Source organism: Tenrec ecaudatus, chromosome 11 (genome assembly GCF_050624435.1).
Source record: "Tenrec ecaudatus isolate mTenEca1 chromosome 11, mTenEca1.hap1, whole genome shotgun sequence".
NCBI lineage: Eukaryota > Metazoa > Chordata > Mammalia > Afrosoricida > Tenrecidae > Tenrec > Tenrec ecaudatus.
In genome coordinates, this window is record NC_134540.1 from 64,708,369 (window position 1) to 64,729,124 (window position 20,756).

At 39.2% G+C, this 20,756-nt stretch overlaps 1 protein-coding gene across 2 annotated transcripts in view; it reads right to left on the reverse strand.

Moving 5' to 3' along the window:
• Positions 1–20,756, reverse strand: part of CHMP3 (charged multivesicular body protein 3) — a 68,386-nt gene that overhangs the window by 29,802 nt on the left and 17,828 nt on the right. For both annotated transcript variants that reach the window (XM_075563113.1, XM_075563112.1), the window contains exons 2-3: positions 14,773–14,833; positions 8,982–9,161 (exon numbers count right to left, since the gene is read on the reverse strand). In XM_075563113.1, the coding sequence (XP_075419228.1) occupies positions 8,982–9,161; positions 14,773–14,833 (241 nt within the window). The remainder of the gene's footprint in view (positions 1–8,981; positions 9,162–14,772; positions 14,834–20,756) is intronic.

A 20,756-nucleotide genomic window follows, 5' to 3' on the forward strand; every position in this document is an offset into this window, starting at 1 on the left:
TACACCATCCGCTGTCTCCACATTTCTGTTGTTCGTCCCTCCCGGGGAGGGAGGGTAGGCGTTATCATGGTGATCACCGTGACCCATTTTCCCATTCTCCCCACACCTTCCCCTATCCTCATGGTATCGCTACTCTCATGATTGGTCCTCAGGGGTTATCTGTCCTGGATTCTGTGTGTGGAGACCTCCTATCTGTATCAGTGTACATTTTCTGGTCTAGCTTGACTTGTAAGGTAGAACTGGGGTCACGACAGTGGGGGTAGAGGAGGAAGCATTGAAGAACTAGAGGAACATTGTGTGTTTCATCAGTGCCATGTTGCACCCTAGCTTACTCATCCCTTTCTTGAGACCCTCATTCGCATCAAAATTGTTGTTTATTTTGGGTATTCTGATGCCTGATCCTGTTGACACCTCGTGATCACACGGGTTGGTGTGCTTCTTCCATATGGGCTTTGATGCTGCCCTGCTAGATGACCGCTTGTTTAACTTCAAGCCTTTAAGACTCCAAACCCTATATCTTGTAATAGCAGGGCACCACCAGCTTTCTTCACCACATTAGCTTAAGCACCCATTTTGTCTTCAGCAATCATGAGGGAAAGTGAGCATCACAGAATGCCAGGTTATTAGAACAAAGTGTTCTTGTATTGAAGGAAAACTTGAATAGAGGCCCAATGTCTGTCTGCCACCTTAATACTTAACCTATAAATATATATACATAGATCTATATCCCTATCAATATATTAATATATTTACATATATACTTGCCTATATTTATACCTCTATAAATGTCTTTTGCCTCCTACTTTTTTCCTCTATTCCCTTTTATGTTCTGCCTGTCTCACTATCATGGTCGACCTTCATTTGGCTCGCCATACTTCCTCTCGACTACATTGCACTTGATCAAACGCCACCAGGCATCCTATGGCCTCCTTACCATCGATTTTAGATCTCTTATTGTTCCCTTGTCCCTGGAATTGTTGGCTCCCCTCCCTTTTTCCCACATCCTCCCCCCAGAACCATCAGTCACATTATTTTCTCAGTACTGTTTATCCTGCCTATCTTATAGACATGGGGGGGAAAGAAGGAAATAAAAAAAATAGCCAATGAATATCAACTACATTCTTAATGACAGAGTCTTGCCTAAAAAGAAAAATTTGGAATTCTTGGCATTTAAATGCAAAGACTAAATGGGACCATCTAGAGTGTTGGGCTGCTAACTGCAGGGTTAGCTGTACAAAATGACAGCTGCTTTGTTAAAGATGAGGCTTTCTATTCCCTAAATAGTAAAAGTCTTGGAATCCCAAAGGGCAGTTCTACCCTGTCCTATAGGGTGGCTATGAGTCAGCATTGACTCAATGGCAGACAGAGAGATTGTGTACAATCTAAGGTGTGAGTGAAGAGCTGAGCTCTCTGATGAATGAAGACTAGATGAACTATGAAATAGCATAAAGGCCATCTTACACTCGGAAAACAAACAGGCATTAGAAAAATAGAAAAGACCAAAATGAATATGAGAAGAGACTCAAATCTGCTTTGAACAGAGATTAGCTAGAAAAGTAAAAGTAATTAAGTGGTAGCGCTGAACAGAAGATTTCAGAGGATAGCCCAAGAAGGCAGAGTACAGAATTACAATGAAATATGCAAGGACCTGGAGTTAAGAAACAGAACAACAACAACAAAAGAACAAAAAAAATAAAATAAAAAAATAAAGAAAAGAAACAGAACAAGAAGAATGTGCTCAGCATTTCTTGAGTTGAAAGAACTGGAAAAAATACTCACACTCATGTTGTAATACTGAAGGAATCTATGGAAAAATACTGAATAATTCAAGAAATATCAAAAGAAGACCAAAAGACCAAAAGAATTGGTCAACATTGAACCATTTCAAGAAGCAGTTGTGATTAAGAAATAATGGTATTAAATTAAGTCCAAGTTGCACTGAATACACTGACCAAAAAAAGAGGTTCCAGGAACTGACAGATTACCAGTAGAAATGGTGAGGGCTTTCCCACGCAAGCACGCCTATTGAAACGGACATCCTTCCACCCTCTCCAGAAGAGCAAACACAAGAAGTGTCTGGTACAGAGCCCCAATTCCTACTTCAGGGATGTCAAATAGCCAGGCTGCTATAAAATCACAATCTTCAGCTATGCTCAAACAGTAGTTTTGTGTGTTAGCTGTTCTACTGTCTTCTGTCATCCTACAGGAGGGAAAGCAAGCCTTAGAGAAGGAGGCTCCTTCAGATGGAAGCAGCAATTAAAAAAAAAAAAATCGAGATGGGTGGGAAGCCATCTCAATAAACCCATTTTGGACTTTAAAAAAAGAAAAAATATTTCAGTAAGCAACATTGAAGTCACTCACTGTTCTATGCCACGAAATTTGGAAGACAGCTACCTGGTAAACTAATTGAACAAGATCCCTATTTGCACCCATTTCAAAGAAAGATGATCCTATAAAATGCAGAAGTTGTCAAGCAACATCATGAATACAAGTAAAATGTTGAAGATAATTTAAAAATGGTCATGGCAGTACAATGAGGAGGAACTGGCAGAAACTCAAGCTGGACTCAGAAGAGGGCATGGAACAAGTGTTACATGGACCAATTCACATTTTCCTGCTACAAAAACTGACTTGTTTCTGGGCTGCATTTGACCTAATTTTAAAAAATGGCACCAGTTTTCCCCATCAGTTCTAGTTTTTAATACAGAAAATATGCCTTATATTACTCTTCACTTTGCTCACCTATAAAAAAAAATCAAGATATTTTCATGGAGCGTTAGCTAGCCTGAGATAGATGAAGTGCACACTGGCTTTATTTAAAGTAGTTTCTGCTGTACTACACATACTTCATACTTCAGATGATGTTCATCTATCCAAAGACTCTGAACATGCAAACCACATGAACTTGGAATTCTCCCCAAGTATAATTTCACTTTTATTAGGAACTGAATAGCAGGCAGTTCTAAATTGTTACCTTAAAAGGGGTCCGAAATAAGACATATATACACTCCTGTAGAGTTAATAGTCTTGGAAACCCAGAGAGGCAGTTGTGCTCTGAACTACAGGGGCATCATGAGTCACCATTGACTCTATGGTAGCGGGCTTGGGGTTTTTCAGTACAATAAATAAGGAGCCGTAGTGGCGTTGTCAGTGATGAGTCTGCCTGCGAACCACAAGGTCAGTTAATCAAGCAAGATGAGACGCCCCTGCTCCCGTAAAGATTTACAGCCTAAGAAAAGCACTGGAGAAGCTCCTCTTCTATCCTGTTTGGTCACCAGGAGTGGAAATCAACTATCTGACAGTGAGTTTGGTATGATAAAGACACTCAAATGTCCTGAAATGCAAAATGGGTCTGTCGGAGTTGAACTCCTCGATGAAATTAAAATGTCCCAGTCTTCTTGTAAAGTGGCACAACTTCCCCAGTTGTGCAGAAACTCTTTAAGGAAAAATGTTAGAATTTTTCTTATCAAGAAGCTTGGAGTTAAGCTCACCTCTGGATCATTTAATATGAATTATGTATTCACTTCTCTATATTAAAATGTGTTTGGAAGTGTTTAATGCATAATTTGAAGAAAATTTAGATCTTCAAAATACTGATGAAAATTGTTATGAAGTCTTACATGTTCAACACTCTAAATCACCCTCACAGCTTCCATAGATCTGCCTTTTCCCTTTTCCACTCTTTTCAGGTTGTGTTCTGCCTTTGCAGTATCCAACTTGTAGTTTCTGTATGTATTGGACAGCCTCCCCTACCAAAAAGATAAACTCGCTGCCATCCAAATAACTCATTCTAACTCATGGCAATCTATAGGACAGAGGAAAAACTACCCCTTTGGTCTTCCAAACCTTTAAATCTTTAAAGTCTGCAGAGTGACAGGTGGGTTCGAACCACTGCCCTTATGGTTGGCAGCTCAATGTGTAACCAACTAGCCACCATGGGTCCATATACACCTTCCCTTGAAGTCCCTTTATAACTAAAAAAGATAAGTGATTTCTTACCTTTTTTGTCTTATTCCATAATTTGTGGGTCTGAACTCTCACATATAAAACTACATGATTAAAGTAATAAATTAGTATCACTTAATAGCTGCAAATCTAGTGGAACACCGTATCTAAAAACTAGAGCAGATGCAGTCTATCCAAAGCAATTTTCTGAATCAGTGCCCCAAGTAACCCCAGAAACAGGCCTAAAAACTAAGATACACAAATTGTGTTGTTGGGCTGTGTTATCATTGTTAATGTCACATGGATCTTGGCTGAAAGCAGAGGATATGAGAAAGATGTTTCTGTGTTTTGTTGATTATATAAGGATATTCAATTGTGTGTGTCATAACGATTTATGGGTAACACTGTGAAGAATGGGGATTCTAGAACATTTAATTGTATTCATATGGAACCTGTACCTAAACCCAAGATGCATTCATTTGAGCCCAAGGGAGTATTACATGGTTTAAAATCAGTAAAGGTGCATGTCCTGTTGTGTCATTTCACCATATTTAATCAAAGAAAGTCCAAGATATGAAGATGACCATGGCAGACTACAACCTCAGGATGGATTAGAGAGAGAGGGAAAAAAAAATAAGCTCACGCGGCATCAATAAGAATTTTAGTTTAAACTGAGAAAATAGTGATGTTGTCAAAGATCTCATTTTCCTTGGATTCACAATCAATGCTCATGGAAACAGCAATAGAGAAACCAAACAACATATTATAGTAGGCAAAATTGCTGCAAAAGACTTCTTAAAGTACTGAAAAACAAACATCTCACTTTGTGGACTAGGGTGTACCTTACTCAAGCCATGATATTTTCAAGTGAACTAGATCCATACGTATCATTCTGAGTACATTTCTCACATACATGTAAAAGCTGGATAATGAATACGAGGACCAAAGAAGACTTGGTGCATGGAAAAGTTACGGTGTTGACAAAGAATACTTAATCTACGATGAGCTGCCAGAGGAACAAATATAAATATGTCTGGGAGGATCTTTTGTCTTAGAAGTTGTGCAGCCAGAGTGCTCATAAAAGGGTAGAATAGCAAGACTGCATCTTACTTTGGACATGGTACCAGGAGGGCCGTCCTAAGAGAAGGACGCCATGTTTGGTAAGGTAGAGGGTCAGGGAAAATGAGGAAGACCCTCAAGAGAGATTGGTTGACACAAGGGCTGCAATAGATCAATCCTCAAGGACAGGGTTGTGCAGTGTTTCCTTCTGTTGTTCTACCAGTCCGCGCCTAACTTCAACAACAAAGAAATCCTGAACCCACTGACTGTTGTTTCAACTTGGACTCGTAATGACCCCACAAAACCAAACTCATCGCCACTGGGTTGGTTCTGACTCAGGGAACCCAAACAGTATTTCTAAGACTATCAACTCTTACCGGAGCAGATGGCCTCACCTTCCTTCCATCCATGGAGTGGCTGGTGGGCCTGAACCACTGACTTTGCAGTTAGCGGCCCAATGCCTAACCCACAGTAACACCAGTGTTTATTATAATGACTCTAGAGGACAGAGTCCACTTCCACATAGGATTTCCAAGAATGTAATCTTTACGGAAACCAACTGCCACATCTTTTGTCCTCAGAGCAGCTGTTGGGCTCAAACCATCTACCTTTCCAGTCAGCTGTAGATCGCTTTAATACACTAGGGCTGCTGAAAGTAATCCTTATTATGTGCAAAAGTAAAAATTTTACACATGTGCACAATGGAAGGATACACACATAGTTATTCACATCAGCATTGATAGTAGCATCAAAAATTGGAAACCATCCATTACTGGGAGAAATGGGAAAAACTATATGATATGTAAGTATATGATTGCACATCATCCAGGAGTTAAAATAATTGAACTAGTTCTACACATATCATTATGAGTATATACTTAAAACACAGCAATGGGAATTAGGAGAAAGATGTATATATCACATATATAAATTTTAAAATTCAAGATATGGGTTATTTGTGTAGATTGGAAAAGGAAGGAAGGAAATTGGAAGAGTGTCCAAAGAGCTTCTGCTTTATTATGAAAGTTTTATTGATTTCATAATATAAGAAATGATATGGATTGTGATGAGTTGTATAAGCCAATAAAATGATTTTTTTAAAAAAGAAATGATGCAAATGTAACATCACATTTCATTTGTTCTGGATGATCGGTATACTTTGGGTTTGGGTTGTGTGCTGTGGAGTCCATGCTAGCTCCTAAGAGCCTACAGGACAGAGTAGAACTGCTCCACAGAGCTTCCAGGTGGTGCTCGTTCCAGAAGGACACTGCCACATCTTTCTCCCTTGGAGTGGCTGGTGGCTCAAATGGCCAAACTCTGCGTTAGCAGCTAAGCACACAACCACGGTGCCACCAGCACTCCCTTACAGGTACGCAGGCTTCTATGATTCTCTCTACTTGCATCTTTCAGAGTTGTGTGGGGAAACAGTTGCACAGGGTAAGGAAAATCACAGAAACCTCTGTTACACAGAAATATCCTCCATCTAGGTCTATACACTTCCCAAGACCCATTTCCAGCTCTCTAACCCTTCCAAGAAGAATTCTGTGTCCTCCCTTTGCACCCCGTTGAAATTGCTCTTTTGGCGGTCTTTTAAATGGCATTTGGGTACTGTGAACAAAAAAGAAGTCAAAGGGAGGTTGGGGTAAGGTTACCCAACAAAATTCGTGTAGAAGCACCCTTGTGAACCTTGAATAATGAACAAGGGCATTGTCATGCTGCAAAGAAATAATTCCCTGAGGCAACGTGCCTGGTCTTTCCCTCACCAATGCAATTTTCCATTTTCTAAAAACGTTTTCATAAAAAGTCCTTGCACTCATTCTGGGTCCTTTAAGAAAATCTTTCAAGATTACCTAGTGTTTAGAATTCCAAAAAACATAACCTTCTGAGCTGAGATCTGACATTTGACCGTGTATCGAACTGGCCCGGCAGATCCCCTCAGAAGCCACTGTTTAGACTGGACATTATTCTTGGGATCGTACTGGTCAATCCAAGACTCTGTGGCACGAAATAATTTTCATTAGGTTCAACCTTACTTTAAAAAGACTGATGGCAAGATCAGGGTCTTCAGAAGTGAACAGACCTATATGGAGAATTTTTTGTGTAATAATGGTTTCTATGATTTTATAGCAAGAGTTGTTTCCTTTCTCTGGTACAACTTTTTCCCCCCTACACCCATGAAAGATTCAAATACAGAGAATCTGCTTTTCAGCTGATCTATCCAGCAATGCTTTTAAAATTAGGGTCTTTTTTTGGGAAGGTATCTTTATGAGACTAAGTAAATAACTGAAAGAATTTCTCTGTCGCCATCCACTTGCACAGACAAGTTTAAACACAATTTGTTTGGAACAAACCTGTTCATACATCAGGTGGAAACCTTGGAGCAACCACAGTCTGAGTAATAAACTGCCTTGTTCATGGGGTGGGGGTTAGACAGAATTGCAAAATAGTTTCTGATTTTGATTCAGTAGAAAGAGCCAGAAAAAAAACTAGAGAAACTTGTCCTGCAGCATGTTGCACACACCTGCAGCATGCTGCGCACACACACCCACACAAACAAATAGGTACAACTAGGAAACCTTCAAAGCTATTTGCAAAAAGGCTCACTTACTAGTGCTTTCAACTGACAAAACATAGGTATTCCTTCAGAGCACCGAATGCATGGCTTATTCAAAATAAGCATCTTTGCAATACAGCCATGATTCTGAAGAGCCTAAATACACAACTTTAGGACAGAGCACAATATTTTTAAATGAAGCTAATCTAATCCTGACATTCTTTTAAGATGATGGGATACCATGAACTTGATGTTTATTTTACACTTTTTCTACCCATTATTTTTTTTCTTTAGTTTTTGAAGAAAGAAACTGATGACACATTACCTGTCAGGCGTATTTTAAAAGCACATCTGAATGTTAAAAATGAACCTCCACAGCCCAAAACAACCACTTGCTCACTTGGTCCCACACTTTAAAGTGAAGCATTCACTCTAACTTCTGAGTGTGATATATTCATCAACTTAGTATCTAACAGAGATGAAAATATTCTTTAGAGAAATATTTCTCTATCATTTGAATCAATATTCAAGCTAAGTATCTGATAGGAATTTTCTAATAGAAGAAAACAAACCAAAGGGATGTAATATAAGAACTTATGGGTCAAGTTGTCACTGACCTGAAGATTCAAAGCTCACAAAACTGCCATCCAGTCTATTCTAACTAATAACGACCCTATAGGGCAGGACAGAACAGCCCCTGTGGAATTACTGACCCTGCAATTAATTAACAGCCCAACAAGTAGCCCACTGCACCGCTAAGATGCTGTGGCTTGTAAACAGATGCCAGCAAAAGACTGCAAACAACAGTATGAAAGGAAATTATGTCTTGTTTTTATTTTAAACACATGAGTTGAAAAAAATTATCTAAAAATGGCACTTCGTATGCATGTTGAACACTCATGGCAGTCTGCTGACTCCTAAGATGGAGATAGAGATGAGATATAAAAGGAGATGACAAAGTCAAAGCCAAATTTAAGCTACTCTAAATGTTGCTTATGGCTACTCTGGGACTATGATGGAGGGAGGGAATTTTCCACTCTCCCTCTAACACATAAACCAGCTTCTTACTCCTAAGACTCAACTATCAGCTCAATAACACGACATTGTTAAGATGAGGCAATAATATATTCTAACTACTAAACAATGCAGAGTTAGATGTCAGTTCACCATTATCTCAAAAACACTGGGGAAAAAAGAACATAAAAATAGTATAATACAGACACACATGACTTCTGTGGAACAGAGCAGATCTAATCACTGGATATAAGATGTTGAAGGAATAAATGAAGCATGATTGCTTAAAAATAATAGTTTCATTTGTGTAATAACTCAAGACAATATAAAGAACAAAAAAATGGATTTGAGGCTGCTTTTCCTATTCAGAATGCAGTGTTGATCAAAAACAGCAAGCGCATCACCTTACCAAGCTGGTTCTTCATCCCCATGAGCACAGAGTTCATGTGGGCTTTCGATGCGTAGAGCTTGCTCACGGCCTTTCTGGACCTGATCATCTCCTTGGCCAGAACCACACAGACATCCTTCTGGCCCTTCTTGGCAGCATCTTTCACAGATCGTTTTACCTTTTCTTCTTCCCTTTGGATATCTATACTTAGAACACAGGACACAAAAAATCTTAGTAAGCCAGGAGATTTACGGACATTTACATCTATTCAAATCATAATCTAAATGTCAATTAAATTAAAAAATTTAAAAGCCTCATTCCATGTTGCTGAGTAAGTCAATTCTGACTCATAGCAATTCTGTTGAGCAGAGTAGAACCATCCCAGGGGGTTTCCAAGGCTGTAATCTTGACTGCTACATCTTTCTCCCTCCAAACACTTGGTGGGTTTGGAATGTTGACCGTTCTGTTAGAAGCTGAGTGCTGAATGACTGTGTCACCAGGATTCCTTATAGAAGCATATGTATATAGTAAGATATAATTTTTAATGTGGTAGGTATTCATTAATTCCAGAAACAACATGAGAAGTATAGACATATTATACTTGGCAAAATTTAAAAATTGCTCTTTCTGACCCTTTCTAACAATTGTTAGTACAGGTATTCAAGTACTTAAAAATTACTGTAAGCAAAAAAAATTACTATAAGCACATTTCAGAGACATTTAATAATCAAGAAGTAGTATTTCTGAAACTATGGGAAGACAATCTCTGTACAGTCATTAATTAAAATGTCCATGATATGCTTCTTGATGGGTGCATTATGAGTAGATGCATACACACTGAGGCCTCACTTCCAATCCTGTCATGCCCACAGTCCTACAGTGAATTTGCCCATGGTAAAAAAGAGATTTCACCTCGTGATCGCACAGGCTGGTGTGCGTATATATATATATATATATATATATATATATATATATATATATATATATATATATATATACCATACTGAATGAAGGGGGAAGTGCAGAGTGGAGACCCAAGGCCCATTTGTCGGCTACTGGAGATCCCCTCACAGAGGGGTTTAGGAGAGGAGACGGGTCAGTCAGGGTGCGAGGTAGTACCGATGAAGAACACAGCTTTCCCCCAGATCCTGGATGCTTCCTCCCCCCAACTACCATGATCCAAATTCTACCTTGCAGGACTGGATAGGGCAGAGGTTGTACACTGGTGCATATGGGAGCTGGAGGCACAGGGAATCTAGGGTGGACGATACCTTCAGGACCAGGGGTGTGAGGGGCGATGCTGGGAGAGTGGAGGGTGAGTGGGTTGGAAAGGGAGAACTGATTACAAGGATCCACATGTGACCTCCTCCCTGGGAAATGGATGGCAGAGAAGGGGGGAAAGGGAGACTCCGGATAGGGCAAAATATGACAAAATAACAATCTACAAATTATCGAGGGCTCATGAGGGAGGGAGAGCAGGGAGGGAGGGGGAAAAAAAGAGGACCTGATACAAAGGGCTTAAGTGTAGAGCAAATGCTTTGAAAATGATTAGGGCAAAGAATGTACGGATGTGCTTTATACAATTGATGTATGTATATGTGTGGATCGTGATAAGAGTTGTATGAGCCCCTAATAGAATGTAAAAAAAAAAAAAAGAGATTTGAGGATAATACCCATCTCTCTCACCACTCAACTTGTGACACACAATTTCAATAGCCAGATTCAACCCCCACACACAATTTCAATAGCCAGATTCAACCCCTACACACAATTTTAATAGCCAGACACATTCATTATTTCATTTAAACAAGTAGCGGTATCTTAAAAAATTTTTGGAAAGCATAGTAATAATAATACCTGGAATTGTAATAATTTCTCTTTAGTTTTATTCAATTAATACAATTCATCAGAGCATAGAAAACAACTGGCTTTCAGACGAGATTTTCATTTTTAAGTTGAGGCATGATTCATGTACCATAAAAATCCATTCAAGCATTTGATAGGATCCAATGGGTTTGGGTATATATTTACGACAGTCCCACTATTTCGTTCTAGGACATTTTCATCACGACTTTCCCTATACCTGTTAGTACTCGTGTCCTTTCTCATCACCTGCCCTCCTCCAAGACTCCGGCAACCACTAAGCTAATACAGAACGGCCTATATTACACATTTCATATTAATGGAATCATAGATTTGGCTTCTTTAGCTAATGTTTATTTACCCATTCATCAGCTGACGAGCACTCTGTTTCTACTTTCAGTTTTATAAATCATGTTGCTATGAACATCCATGTAAAGCGGTATGTGCAGGTGCTCCCCATCTCTTGGATGTCTACCTAGGGGCTCTAACTTTTTGAGGAACCGTCAAACTGGTTTTCAAAGTAGCTGCACCATTTCAGTCTCAACAGCATGTGAGGATTCCAGCTTTTCCACCTTCTCACCGACACTTACTACTGTTGTTACTGAAAGTGGAATAACTTAAAAATAGGTTTCATTAATAGTCTTTTATCAATATCTTTATAAATAAAAAATTTTGCCTTTGGGATTTAGAAACATTACAAGTGAATGTAAAACTATATGTTAATATATGGACTATAAAAATATGCATATCATCAAAATTGACTCAGGTGATACAAAAGAGTACAATAATGTTGGTTAGCATTTTGTCAGCTGTGGTTATAACTCCACTTGTGGAAAGTTCTGGATCATCTGGATTTCCTGGACATGGCAAGGGTGTTTCCATTCAGAAAATTAAGAGTTGTCTGTATATCATCTTTCCCTTCATATATTTTGTGGTAACACTTCACTGCTTCCCAAATCTGCCTATTGATTTTAGTAAAACAATCAACACTGAGGTTCAAGTTTTTAAGAACTGAAGTCCATGGTTTAACCGGGAAATTTCACTGTAAATTTTTTTTGACAATTTCTGTTTTCTTTCTCATTATTTCTTTCCTCTTCAGCATTTCTTTTCTTCTTCAAAATCTATTAGGTCATGGACCTGTCAGTTCCTCTTCTTCCCGATCTATGAGCAGTTCTGCATTGCCGACAGCAAATTCTGACTACAGCGTCCTTGCCATTTGGACGGTTTTCCATCGTATTAACCTAACAAATACTGGAGACATGATCACATAGTTCAGCAATCTTTTTTTCATATCTCCATGCATTTTCCAATAACTTCTTCTCAAGAAGATGTAATGTTCTGGTTAGAGTGAATAATAATAATACTTCCAGAAATAGCATAATGTAACTATACCTCCATCTGTTGCTATTATTGCCTAAGCAGACATAACATATAAGCAGTGTGCCTTGGAGGTAGCAACTGCATATCAATCTGAGGAGTGATCAGATCCACCACTCTCCTATCTACATTCAGAACACCTACACGAGGAAAAGATGTCCTAGGGCATTGTCAAACACCTGCAGAATTTTGAAAGATGTTTTTTGAAGGCCGTAGGCACACTTCTTGGATGAAAACATTAAAAAGACAGGCTTCTAATAACACAAACATTATCCAAGCCTTGAATTACTCCTGCACTAGCCCAGCAGCTTATTCTTGTCAATATTTTTGAAGGCCCAGGGATTTTGAGATCAGTAAATAAGAAAAGGTTTTCATTTAAATCTGGCAGAATTCTTCCAAGTGATTCTCTCTTTAAATGCTGTGAAACCAATCCGGCTACACCAGAGCATGTACATGGGTACAGATAAGAGCTGGAAACAGGGAATCCAGGACAGATAAATCCCTCCGGACCAATAATGAGAGTAGCGATACCAGGAGGGTAAAGGGAAGGTGGGGGAAGGTGGAACGGATCACAGTGATCTACATATAACCCCCGGATCCGGACAACAGAAAAGTGGGTGAAGTGAGATATCAGTCAGTGTAGACATGAAAAAATAATCATTTATAAATTATCAAGGGTTCGTGAGGGAGGGTCGGGAAGAGAGGGAAAAATGAGGAGCTGAAAGGGGTTCAAGTAGAAAATTTTTTGAAAATGATGGCAACAGATGTACAAATGTGCTTGACACAATGGATGGATGTATGGATTGTGAAAAGAGCTGTACGAATCCCCAATAAAATGATTTTTAAAATAAAATAAGATAAAAGCCTTGAAACCGGGCATTGATGCTACAAGTTTGTAAACCTAGATCTATTCTGGTATCCTTTCTCAAAGCAAGCCTTTCATGCAATGCTGAGATTTTTACCATTAATATTATTGCAGCCCATGTTACTTAATGCACTTTCGATGAAATTTTTGTAACTCCCTAGGTTGCTTAGAGACAAATAGGTTGCTTAGACAAATAGGTTGCTTAGAGACAAATAGGTTGCTTAGACAAATAGGTTGCTTAGAGACAAATAGGTTGGATCCAGTTCCTTTAAGTCAGTTTGATTCATAATTACCCTATGCCCAACAGAAGGGCACACTCCCCAGTTCTGCACCATCCTGACAGTAGTTGCTGTACTTGAGCCAGTGTCAATCCATTGTGTCAAGGGTCTTCCTGTTTTTCACTGCCCCTCTACTTTAGCAAGCAGGATGACTTTCTCCAGGGACTACCCTACATGAGATAGAGTTTTGCCATCCTTGCCTCAAGAAGCATTCTGGTTGGCTGTACTTCTTCCAAGACAGATCTACAGAACTTTGTATTCAGTTAAAGCAGTGGTTCTCAACCATCCTAATGTCGTGACCCTTTAATACAGGTTCCTCGTGTTGTAACCCCCCAACCATAAAATTATTTTCGTTGCTACTTCCTAACTGGAATTTTGGTTCTGTTATGAATCAGGTGATCCCTGTGAAAAGGTCGTTTGACCCTCAAAGGGGTCCCGACCCACAGGTTGAGAACCGCTGAGTTAAAGGCTAAAAAAAATCTCCATTGTTATCCAGATTTCTTTATCTAGGTAGTTCTCACCTCTGTGATACTCTAAACTACAAATTCTATCCATTTCAGTCTCTGATCTCAGACCTCTGTTCTTTAACTTAGCAATACCATCACACTACCTGGGATTGCCACTCCTTGCACTACAATCCAGAAAGTAGCTCTAGGCAGAGAGTCAACATCATATGTTTGCCTCTTCTCAGTGATCACAGTCCTATTGTTTCATAGATTTTGTCCAGTTTTCTATAATGTGAGTTGAAGTAGAAACTAATAACTGCATCAGGGCCAGAAATAGTTGCCTCTACAATTCTATGCTTTTGGATTTTCTTGTACTAATTTTTTATCCAATCATAAATGTGTTAAAAATGATGAATTTTTCAAATGTAACCATTTCTTTTCATGTCACCTCAATTTTAAGTTGTATTCAATAAATCAATTTTACATAGAAATAAATGTCCCTCCATTTTCAGCTATGATACTACTGTAGTAGCAATAATAGATTTTTTCCTATTTACACATAATTTCTTTAATTTAAATTCCAAAAAAAGACATTTCTTTGTATATAATAGGGTTTCTTTTGTGCTTTTAATTCATCATACAATATGTAGTTTCTCTGAATTCATGCTCTTTTGGTTTCCTTATGCTGATTATAGAATTAAAAAACATAATTAGAATAGCTATAGATAAGAAGTAAACTAGTAGCAGGCCATTCTTCTACAGTGCCACTGGGTGGGTTTGAACCGCCAACTTTCAGGTTAGTAGTTGAGTACTACTAGTTGCATAATCAGGGACCTTTTAAGAATAAGCTTAAGTAATCATACATACACACAATATATAAATGTTAAATATATTTTGAAATCTAGAGGTACAGTTTATTTATATGAACTAAAGCAAAATCTACGAAGAAGGTAGGGAAGAAGAGACATAAAATGATAATTTACCTCTTATTTGTCTGTCAACTACTCTCATTTCCTTTCTTATCTTCAATGACCATTCATTTACCTGGGGAGAAATTAAAAATAAATAAGACATGCCAACATTCTTAATTTAACTAATTTAAAAGGCAAACATTATTTTCAGATCCATGCCAGAAACAATCCAGGTGTAACATAAATAAAGAGCTTTAGGGTCACCGTCTTCTTGGCTTGTCTGTTTCCTCCTCTGTGTTTGGACTTTGTCTTCAGTGCACAGACCCCTCAACCTTCCCGCAGTGGCACTCAGAACTTCCAATTCATAGACGCCTCAAGCTAGCCAAAGATTCTTACCTGAATGGCAGGGGTTGAAAAGCACTTTACTCAAGATTTTAGAAGCATTGTTCCTTGAAAGTACACATTTTCAAGAGATGAATGGACACAAATAATTTCAAGGTATTGGTTTTTAAATTTCCGTCCTCTATACATAATCATTTAAAAACGACTGCCTGAGAAATCGGCTTGTGTCATCAGATTTCAACTTTTCTTACCTATCACAAGAAAACTCTTTTCAGTGGTTTTCAACCTGTGGGATGCGACCCTTTTGGGGGTCAAGCAACCCTTTCACAGGGGTCACCTGATTCGTAACAGTAGCAAAATTACAGGTATGAAGTAGCAACGGAAATCACCACATTAGGAACTGTATTAAAGGGTCGCGGCGTTAGGAAGGCTGAGGACCACTGCCTAATTCATGTCTTTTATAATCATCATGTATCTCCCTTAGAGGCAAAATACTCTGAAGTATAAAACAGTTAATCAACTGGAAATACTAGTTTACTGAGAAAGTAGTGAATGTTCTATTGATTATCAAGTTTTTAAGCAGAAAAAGTTTTTCCAGTCCTTGGACATATTAAGTCAATGACTCACCCTGTGGGTGTCAAGAGACTGTAACTGTTTACTGAAGTAGAAAGTCCAGTCTTTCTCCTGAGAACTGCTAGTGGCTTCAAACTGCAGACCATGGGGGATCCCAGCCCAACATGCAACCACTGAAGACACTTCTGCAGGCTCATACGTTTGTTAAAATACTGAGTATCTGCAAGATGCCAGGCACTTGGCAATGTGCTATTATACAGGAAGACACGTAACAATTCAAAGTCCTACCAGTATGAAGCTTACATTCAAACTAAAAACAGATAATACACCAACACATGTAAGTACGTAGAACTTTATTTGATGACTAAGGCAGTAAAATATTTTCCTAACGTGAAGACAACTTCTAGTTTCAGTTCCAACGTGTGAAAAAGCTTAAAAATTACTGCTTCTGTCCTTACAAGAGGAAAAGTGCTGGGCAAACTAAAAATAAACTTTTCTTGGACCCATCCAAGAACTAAGGTCACAGGGTAAACTGCCCCCCCCTCCAAAAAAAGCTGAAATGAGAAGTAAATTTAGAGTCACAGCTGCGTTGTGTTCATTGGGAACAGAAATCACTGCAGCCATAAACTGGCAGGATCACTTACAATGTCACTGTGGTTACATGTTTGAGACCGAGTATGGCAGAGAGCAACTCGTAGGAGCCCTCCCCACATTTTCTTGGGGTTTTTTACTGCAAAAAATACCGTATACACTTGTGTATAAGCCGAGTTTTTCAGCACATTTTTAATGCAGTTTTGTGGTGAAATTAGGTGCCTCGGCTGATATTCGGGTCAGCTTATACTCGAGTATATACAGCACCAAGAGACTTTCAGTTAAAGTTCAAATGTAACCCCTCACAGCTCTGGCAGGGGAAAGGGAGAAGTAACCATTTTGAAATATGCCATATTTTAAACATAACAAAGGCGTATTCAAATCTAGAACAAAGAAAGACTTCCTATCCATTAGTGCCTGTTTGATTTTGTGAACTGAATGCTAAATATTGCATACAAAAATCTGCATAAGTCTGGATAGAGCAGAGGTTGTACACTGGTGCATATGGGAGCTGGAGACACAGGGAATCCAGGGTGGACGATACCTTCAGGACCAGGGGTGGGAGGGGTGATACTGGGAGGGTAGAGGGTGAGAGGGTTGGAAAGAGGGAACCGATTACAAGGATCTACATGTGACCTCCTCCCTGTGGGACGGACAACAGAAAAGGGGTGAAGGGAGACGCCGGATAGGGCAAGAGATGACAAAATAATAATTTATAAATTATCAAGGGCTCATGAGGGAGGGGAAAAAAGAGGACTTGATGCAAAGGGCTTAAGTGGAGAGCAAATGCTTTGAAAATGATTAGGGAAAAGCATGTACAGATGTGCTTTATACAATTGATGTATGTATGGATTGTAATAAGAGTTGTATGAGTCCCTAATAAAATGTTAATAAAAAATCTGCATATAAAATTTTGTCTCTGTTTGCTTTTGTTGCTTTCTGCAAATGTAGGCATACATTTTTGCTTTTGGCAAACATCTAGCCTAAACCACTGGCAATTGGTTCATCTTAATTAAACTAATCAAGGCCTTCCTCTTTGTGAGGACTGGCTGCTTCCCAACTCACTGTTACTGCTAAAGGGTACCCTTTCAGGATCCCAACGCAAACCCTGGGATTTTATCACTCTCGTATGCACATCATCTTTTCAAAGAAAATCTCCCAACCAGAAGATCTTTCAAAAGCTCGACAGACTCTGTTTCTCAGCACTGCATTAGGAATTAAATATAAGGTCCCTAAGTGATGCACAGTAAGCACTTGACTGCTAACCGGAAGGCTGGTAGTTCAACCCCACTCAGCAGCACCCTGGAAGAAAGATCTAGGGATCTGTTTCCATAAAGGTCACAGACAACAAAATCCTACAGAGCTCAGTTCTGCTCTTAGCTCATAGGGTCACCATGAACTGAAATGACTTTGGCAACAGGTTGGAGATTTTTGGTTTTGTAGGAAAAAAAGGACCCCTGATGTTGATTCCAAGTGTAACTGACTTTACTCTTCTATAGACTCTTGATTTTGCCACTCCTCACTGCCTTGATAGCTCTCCAGCGACTTAACATAGTTGTATTTTTTTTGTTTAGCACTAGTTATTTTCAGTACAACAGCTGGTCCCAAACTACTTAGTTTGAATTGCCTTTATGAATTTTTAGAAGTATAATTACTAGCTTTGTCCAATAAAAAATTCTAGAAGCAAAGAGATTCCTGTAGCAATATGCACCGTGAGTTCCTAAAGTCTAGCTTCTAGAAAACTCTTATCATGTACAGTTCATTACATGATATGCCTTTTCTACTCAGTCTTTATAATTCCTACCAAATGATGGGGTAGAAACATACAAATAAGATGCAGGAGGCTTTAAGGAAGGGACTGGTAATTTTATCATTCCAATATGAGTCATCTCAGAAGCAAAAACAGGAGATCTCACAACGATCAAAATAGTCACAAGTTGAACCGGTCTTTTGGACCCTGGAACTCCTGCATAGAGAGCCAGCAGTGTAGGGGGGGGCAGGAGGGGGGCAGCAGAGGAAGCAGCCGTGAGAGCACAAGACAGAGCAGGTGGCTCTCGGACCACAGAATGAGTCAAGCTGAATGAGTGCAGGCTTCGAGCAGGAGAGTGACTTGCACAACGGGCTGTCCCTTGGACATTTACCAGTGCTATGGGAGCTTTCAACACTTGCCTAAGCAACGCAGAGGCCAAGGACCAGCAAGAGGCGTGCTTGTGAGCACAGCTGAGAAGAGTCGTTCCTGGCCACAGGAACACTTTCTGTTCCTGAACCATAGTCTGTTAATTTCCCCCATCAACTCCAGAGTTATGAATGGTCTATGTGGCCAGTGCAAACCTAGCAAACAAGCAGGAAGGAATGAGAGGAACAGTGTGTCAGAAGAGAGTGAAAGAAGCCTGGAGCGTGCAGCATGTTTAACCTCCTCTGCCTCATAGAAATCAGCTTTGGGATAATGTGGAGTTGGATTCTCTTTCCTCCTAGTGAAGCTAAAGGAGGTCACTTAGCCACCATGCTAATTCTGCATCTCATAACTGATCCGGGAAATCACCAACAAAATATGCTGACATTTAACTAAAAGTTTAATAATGACCTGGACATCTACCTGGTGTTAATGAATCACCTGTACTTACTAGTGAAGGGAAAAACCGAGCAGCTTAGTGATCTGTCACTCTTCCTCAACATATTGACCAAACTTATTAGCATCATTAATATGTGGTTAGTAGACATTACTTATCTCTTAATGTGATATAGTATGAAGTTCACAGATTACCTATTAGGTATTCTTGCTCAAGGTGTTTAACCTGAATTTAATCTAGATTTTAGATTCAATTTTGTTTATAGAAAATGCTGGAAATAGAAAAAAAAGTTGCATAACACCCAAGAAAGAGCTAGATAAATCCACAATGAGAGACATACTACAAGACAACTAGGCTAGCATTTATAGTATTTTTTTCCCTTAAGTCAATGTTACCAGGAAAAAGGCAAGGTAAGGGGTTAGAAGACTTGAACAAAATAATAAAATATATAGCATGGTACTTCATTCAACCTTGACCCCGACCCCCCTACACACACACCACACGATAAATGATTTAAATATCCAGTAATAAAACAATCATAAACTTATATAAAGGATTTGTATGAGATTAAAAGTATATGAAATAACCACATCAACCAGCATGAATAACTATTAAATATAAAATAAACTGTAAATTGGGGGCACAAAGTGAATGTTTAGAGTAATTTTCCATTTAATGTTTTTATCAGTTTAACTGGCATATAATTCACATAGCACACAATCACATTAAGAAGAGTCATGCAATCATCACTACAGCCAATTTTAGAGCATCTTCTTCTTTCTTGTACTGATTCGCTCTCCCAAGAAACCATTAATCCACTTACTGTGCCTATAGATTTACTGATCCTGGTTCCATACACAGAAAAACATACGACGACAACAACAAAGAACAACCTCAACTAAAGACACTTTAGACACATTTTGTTTTGCGACATCAGTTTGCCATTCCCGCCATGGAACAGCTGCTACTTGGGTTCTCCGTTTCCATTCGCTGTTCTTCCCTACCTCTCTCTGCCTCCTGAGCGCTGCTTCTGGGCAAACCCTGCCCATCTGGCATCTATGGCCGACTAGTCTAAAATCACATTCTTCATGGGTACTACTGCTGGCTTTAAAAGCGGATCTGTCGAAAATGAAATGTAATCTGGGGGTGGGTTCAGTTCCAGGCTTGAAGAATATCTAAGGGCCACAGTCTTAGTCAGTTTTCAGTTTTGTTTTTTTTTCCAAATATGTTATTTTCTTTGTTTCATATAGGAAAATAGACCCAGTGTTTTTCAAATATGTTATTTTATTTGTTTCATATAGGAAAATAAACCCAGTGTTTATTACATCATCTTTGTCAGAAACAAAAGTACAATAAATTGTTGTAATGTTAGGTTCCCTTGAGTCTGTTCCAATTCATAACAATGCTATGCACAAGAGAATGAAACACAGTTCCACCCTGTGCTATCATCACAATTGTTACTGCTGCAGGCCACTGTTTCAGCCTCTGCCATCAGTCCATCTTGCTGAAGGTCTTCCTGTCTTTCACTGATCCTCCATCAAGCATGATGTTCTTTTCCAGGAACTGGTCTCTCCTGATAACATGTCTGAAGGACATGAGATGAACGCTGGACATCCTGGCATTTAAGGGATAAACTGGTTTCATTTCTTCTAAGACAGACATGTCTTTTTTCCCCCTGGAGTCCATGGAATGTTCAGTCTTCTTCCCCAACTCTGTAATTCGGCTGCACCAATTCTTCTGTGGTCTTTCTTATTCCTTGTGCAACTTTCACATGAAAATGAGACTATTAAAAATACTATGGTTTCTGAAGACAAATGGGTGCATAAGCAAATGTGGTGAAGAAAGCTGATGGAGCCCGGCTATCAAAAGAGATAGTGTCTGGGGTCTTAAAGGCTTGAAGGTGAACAAGCGGCCATCAAGCTCAGAAGCAAAAAAGCCCAAATGGAAGAAGCACACCGGCCAGTGCGATCACGAGGTGCC